The sequence below is a fragment of the Alligator sinensis genome, unplaced genomic scaffold (assembly GCF_000455745.1).
Source record: "Alligator sinensis unplaced genomic scaffold, ASM45574v1 scaffold320_1, whole genome shotgun sequence".
NCBI classification, from domain to species: domain Eukaryota; kingdom Metazoa; phylum Chordata; order Crocodylia; family Alligatoridae; genus Alligator; species Alligator sinensis.
In genome coordinates, this window is record NW_005842249.1 from 94,968 (window position 1) to 101,509 (window position 6,542).

The 6,542-nt window shown below is 46.9% G+C and overlaps 1 protein-coding gene across 2 annotated transcripts in view; it reads left to right on the forward strand.

Moving 5' to 3' along the window:
* Positions 1-6,247, forward strand: part of POMK (protein-O-mannose kinase) — an 11,378-nt gene extending 5,131 nt beyond the window's left edge. For both annotated transcript variants that reach the window (XM_006027502.2, XM_025208743.1), the window contains exon 3: positions 5,126-6,247. In XM_006027502.2, coding sequence (XP_006027564.1) covers positions 5,126-5,899 — 774 coding nt within the window. In that variant the 3' untranslated portion in view covers positions 5,900-6,247. The remainder of the gene's footprint in view (positions 1-5,125) is intronic.
* Positions 6,248-6,542: the final 295 nt, after the last annotated feature.

A 6,542-nucleotide genomic window follows, 5' to 3' on the forward strand; every position in this document is an offset into this window, starting at 1 on the left:
AGACAAGCCGTGGCTTGAGGCAGCAGCCCCAGGAGAAGCCATGGGGGCTAGGTGGAAATGATTGGGGAGCTGGCAACTTATGGTTCTGGACTGACTCATGGATTTGGCTGATTTGGCTTGGAACACGAAAAATGTCTTTAAAAAAGAAAAGCTGGGGGAACGATTGGGGGGCTGGGGGAATGAACAGAGTCTTCCCCCAGCTCCTGGTTCAATCCCCCAGCTCCCCGATCATTCCCCCCAGCCTTCACAGCTTCTCCCAAGGCTGCCAGCACTGCCTGCCTCACGCCAGCGGGGGGGCAGCCGGGGGAGCAGCGGATGAGCCACAGATTCTCCCAGGGCTCCAGGCTCAAACCGGGGCTCATAGGCTGCTCCCCCAGCTGCTCCCACCAGCACTGCCTATAGAGTCTCTGGATGAATCTCCGAATCTCTCTGAATTGATTTGAGTCAGCCAGGTCTGACTGCTCACATAGGTTCCTTGTTGAGATGCAAGACCTCCACCTAACCCAGGAGGTGCATAGTCCCACCAGGGGGAATGCCCTGCTGGACCTGGTCCTGGCCACATGTGATGACTTGGTGAGGGGACTCCAGATTCTCAACCACCTGGGCGATAGCGATCATCACCTACTGGAATTCACTATCCAGCACAGGGTGTCAAGGGCCTGCAGCAAGGCAGTAGTCCTGGACTTCAGGAGGGCTGACTTCAACAAGTTGAGAAGATTGGCATTGTGGTCCCGGAGAGATGGGGAACTAGGTGTCCAAGGCGTGTGGCCATTCCTTAAGGAGACGATCCTCCGAGCCCAAGGGGTGACAGTCCCAATGCGAGTCAAAGGGGGCAAGAGTGCTCAAAAGCCCCCTTGACTCACCGAAGGCACTCAGGAATGTATGAAAGCCAAAAAGGAGGCGAACATCCAGTGGAAGCGGGGGGCTATCACCAAAGAGGATTATACCTCCATAGCGCAAGTCTGTAGGGAGGCTGTTAGAAAGGCTAAGGCGGAGACAGAACTAGGGCTAGCAACAAGGATCAAGGACAACAAAAAGTTATTTTTTAAATACATAGGGAGTAAAAGAAGGCACCAGGCAACATGGGGCCCCTGCAGGATATGCTTGGCAATCTGGTGGTTGCACCAGATGAAAAAGCAGACCTTTTAAAAAAATTCTTTGCTTCCATTTTTCAGAGCAGGGACCGGGACATCTTCCCCACCGTGATTCAGGACGGACTCAGGAGTGACTCTGCCAAGCCTAGGGTCAGGGAGGACCGAGTTAGGGAACTTCTGGAGGGGCTGGACATGTTCAGATCAGCAGGTCCAGACGCTCTCCACCCTAGGGTGCTGAGGGAATTGGTAGGGGTCATTGCGGGGCCCCTGGCATGGCTTTACAAGCACTCATGGTGCTCTGGCCAGGTGTCAGAAGACTGGAAGAAGGCCAGTGTGGTCCCCATTTTCAAAACAGGGAGGAGGGAGGACCCAGGCAACTCTAGACCTGTTAGTCTTATTTCGGTCCTGGGGAAGCTCTTTGAGGAAATGATCCATGAGCACATCTGTGAGGGACCAGTGGGGGGGAGGATGCTCAAGGGCAACCAGCATAGATTCATTAAGGGCAGGTCCAGACCAACCTGATTGCCTTCTACAATCAGGTCACAAAATCATTGGACGCAGGTGTCACAGTGGATATAATCTTTCTGGACTTCAGGAAGGCCTTTGACACTGTTTCCCACCCCATTTTCATTAAAAAGCTAGGTGACTATGGCACTGATGCCTACACAGTCAGATGGGTTGCAAACTGGCTAGGGGGCCGTACCCAGAGAATAGTGGTGGATGGCTCATATGCGACCTGGAGAGAGGTGAGCAGTGGAGTCCCTCAGAGTTCGGTCCTCAGGCCAATACTTTTCAATTTCTTTATCAGCAACTTGGACGAGGGGGTGAAAATCACCCTGTTCAAATTCACTGACAACACTAAGATTTGGGGCAAGGTGAGCAGGCTAGAAGGGAGGGACAGGATACAGATGGACCTAGACAGGTTACAGGGGTGGGCAAATGTGAATAGGATGGGATTTAATACTGACAAGTGCAGAGTAGTGCACTTGGGTAGGAAGAACCAGCAGCATATCTATAGGCTGGGAACTCCCTTCTTGAAAGCACAATGGCAGAAAGAAATTTTGGAGTCATTATTGATTCTAAAATGAACATGGGCTGCCAATGTGAGGATGCGGTCAGCAAGGCTAACCGCACCTTGTCATGTATTATCAGATGCATCACGAGCAGGTCCAAGGAGGTGATCCTCCCCCTCTATGCGACATTGGTCAGGCCACAGTTGGAGTACTGCATCCAGTTCTGGGCGCCGCACTTCAGGAGGGATGTGGACAGCATCGAGAGGGTCCAGAGGAGGGCCACTTGCATGATCAGGGGGCAGCAGGGCAGGCCCTACGAGGAGAGGCTACAGGGCCTGAACCTGTTTAGCCTTCACAAGAGAAGGCTGAGAGGGGATCTAGTGGCAGTCTATAAACTTGCTAGGGGGGACCAGAGGGGAATGGGTGAGACCCTGTTCCCCCGAGCTCCTCCCGGAGTAACAAGGAATAATGGACACAAGTTCATAGATTCATAGATGTTAGGGTCAGAAGGGACCTCAATAGATCATCGAGTCCGACCCCCTGCATAGGCAGGGAAGAGTGCTGGGTTTAGATGACCCTAGCCAGATGCCTATCTAACCTCCTCTTGAAGACCCTCCGGGTAGGGGAGAGCACCACCTCCCTTGGGAGCCCATTCCAGACCTTGGCCACTCTAACTGTGAAGAAGTTCTTCCTAATGTCTAGTCTAAATCTGCTCTCTGCTAGCTTGTGGCCATTATTTCTTGTAACCCCCGGGGGCGCCTTGGTGAATAAAACCTCACCAATTCCCTTCTGTGCCCCTGTGATGAACTTATAGGCAGCCACAAGGTCGATTGAGAGTATCGACCAAAGTTGATTGAGAGTAGATTCAGGCTAGACATCAGGAAGCACTACTTCGCAGTCTGGGCGGCCAGGATCTGGAACCAGCTTCCAAGGGAAGTGGTGCTGGATCCTACCTTAGGGGTCTTCAAAAGGAGGCTTGATAACTACCTAGCTGGGGTCATATGAGCTTAAACTTACCAGGGTTCATATGAGCCCAGTATCCATTCCTGCCCAGGGCAGGGGTTGGACTTGATGATCTGCTCAGGTCCCCTCTGACCCTGCATCTATGAACCTATAGAGGCTTCCGATTCAATTCGGAGAGATTAATGGGTCTCCCAGTTCGATTCGGATTCAGAATTTTGGCCGCCGAATTGGGCCAAACCTCCTCCAAATCGAATAGGCTACCGAAGCTTCGCACAGCCCTAGCAGGTAGAGTGTTTGCTTGTATTTACTTCAGAAAAGTTTGGGTTAGAGAAGAATAAGCAAAGGAAATGAGCAAGTGTGAGAATGTTGTAGGCGAGAAGTTTTGAAGGCTCAAGAAGGATGGGTCAAAAGAAGTTAGCTAAAGGTTGCTTAGCATTTATTTAGTAGTTTTATGCCAGTTAGAGCTAGTGTAGGACAAGGTTAAAAATAGGCATATTAATTAGAATACAACCTTTTGGAAACATTGCTATATTTGCTAGTGTACTTAGTAAGCTTTTGAAATTGGACCAGGTAATAGCATATTAAAATCCAGGTCCACCTCGGGATTTTTGCTTCTCAGTTTTGCTGAATTGCTGATCTGCAGGCGAACAAAAGAGATTCTTAAAAACTTCATTTTTGAAACCTAGGTAAGGCATTCTTTTTCCTAACAGGCTGTCCACTTGTTAGACACTTTTTAAGACTTGTGGACTTTGAGAATTTGAGATTAATTTCTCTCAAAGATTAATAAAGATTATTATTCCTGTAGGTGAATGCACATTTTATCATTTTTAATTGTTTGCTTCGTATACCTTACCTGTCCTATTTGGTCATTTCTATCTTATCTAGATTTCATTGTAAATTTCTGTTAAACTTTACTTAACCTCATTTACTTGAGTATTTAGTGTTGGGGGTGCGGGGTGAGCTGTTCAAATGTCCCTTGGTTCCCAGAATGCCTCTGGGAGTTGATACTCTGCACCAGTGCCATTGGAATCAGCATCTCTGCTTCCAGAATTCAATGCTATGACATGCATAAGCATGGCAGCATAGGAAGCAGACTGAGTTTGCAATCCTCATGTTGGCATATGGAAGATACTCTCTTGTGATGGGGAAAGTGTTTGGTAATTTTTACCCTGATGAATGCTACTGACTCCTGGAGGATAGAGACCTTGCCATTCTCTAAGGCATTGGGATGTTGGCCACAGTTAAGGCTGAGGGTTTTTGACAGAAGTGTACTGATGTTCTTGCTGTTACTTAGGAAAACTAGAGGTTGCTGGCTAGGGGGTCTTGTTTTTCTGTTAGGGGACATACTTGATCATATTTGGGGTCAGGAAGAAATGTTCCTTCTAAGTTGGGTTGGCATGGACAGGGAAGGGAGGGGAGTTGCCTTTCTCTGGTGTGGGGGCCATAGGTATTTTCCTAGGATCTTCTGAGTATATATTAACCAACTACTTCCCAGTCATTGTAGTCTCAGGACATATGCAGTACCTTCATCTCCTCTGCTTTTACATAGGAAATATTAAAAGATGTACTTGATGTTTTGGGTATTGTCCCTGGTAGTTGTGAGGGAGGGTTTGAAACAACAATTTTGGGGATTTCTTGGATTAATGATTGTCTGTGAGTGAAGGGGACTGGACTTCAATGGCTCAAGAGGTCTCTTTCCAGTCCTATGCTCTTAAATTGTGTTTTGTGGGCAGTCAAATTAAATGTTTTGCATTTAATCCATGTCATATGCTCACAAAGGTCACCCAACCAATCAGTGAATACTGCTATGCTGTAATTACAGTATCAGGAGTGAATAGGTAGTAACTCCACCGTAACATATAGACGTACACATGTGTTCACATAGTAGCTGTTAGCAGTCAGTGTCTAGTTTCTATTTATGGAACTTGTGCATATAATAGCACAGTGTCTAGTGAATATATAACTTGCAATGCTATGTAGTCACTTGGAGGATAAACAAACTGGTCTACAGCAGAAGGCTTTCAGTGTTTTGTTCATTTCCTGTTTTGTTTTTAGGTCTTTCTTTCAGAGTGGAAGGAAAGCAAAGTTGCCCTTTCACAACTCACCAACTCAGAGCTGGAGAATGACTTTCTCCATGGATTGAAGATGCTAAAAGCTCTACAGAGCAAGCATGTTGTGAAATTGCTTGGCTATTGCAAAGAGCAGTACACAATCCTAACAGAGTATCACCCACTAGGCTCCCTGAAGAGTCTGAACGAAACATTGGACCTCCCCAAGTATAAGGGCTTGAATACATGGCATCATAGATTCATACTTGCCATAGACTATGTGAGAATCCTTCACTATTTGCACAACAGTCCCTTGGGCACCTTAGTGATGTGCGATTCCAACGACCTGGATAAGGTGCTGTCACAATATTTGCTGACGAGTGACTTTCATATTGTGGTGAATGATTTGGATGCCTTGCCTCTTGTGAACCGGAGTGCTGGCAGACTGGTAAAGTGTGGCCATCAGGAACTCCGGGGTGAGTTTGTAGCTCCTGAACAGCTTTGGCCATATGGGGAGGAAGTGCCATTTGATGATGACCTCATGCCTCCATATGACGAGAAAACAGACATATGGAAAATTCCTGATGTCTCCAATTTCTTGTTGGGGCATATTGAAGGCAGTGATATTGTCAGGCTGCATTTGTTTGACGTCCACATGGAGTGCAAGAAGAACAACCCAGTGGAAAGGCCTTCTGCCCAAATGGTTCTGGACACATACAGAAAAGTTTTGACATCCCTGATCAGAGAAGTTGCCATGCCTGGAACAAGGGAAATGTTGTAAACAATTGTGAGAGAGGGGCTTCTACAGAGCTTTGGCCCTATGGGGAGGAGGTGCCATTGGATGATGATCTCATGCCTCTGTATTATGAGAACACTGACCTGGAAAATTCCTGATGTCTCCAATTCTGTGGACTTACTGTGGTTGACATCCCTTTTATTTATTTAGCACCAAAAATGTACAGAGTGGCAAAGGGTCATAAGGATCCTGCCCCAGAGAACTAAGGAGACAAAACCAACACTAAAAGGGTTGAAAAATGGCAAGGTGGTTTTGTGACTATTTTTGGATTTTTTTAACCAAAAGCCCAGTATGGGAGAGTTCCCAGCACTACTACTTTTTTTCCATTGTGTCACCAAAAAAAGATTGGGGTGGGAGGGAGGGGAGGAGAGACGAGGTACAGTGCAAAGGAGAAGGGTTTTTTGGTTTTAAAAAACCAAATGTATTTTGTTTTTCCATCCAAAAATTAGAAAATGTCTTTATAAAACGCATTCCATTCAAATGTTTGGTTCTTTCTTTGGGGCTTTTGGGGGGGGGGGGTAAGAAAAGGCCTGTTTTCATTGAAAAATTGTTTAAATGAAAATTTTTGACCAATTCTAACTTACCTGCACTCCCTCATAGAATTAAAACAGCAGCTGGTCAGAAAAGA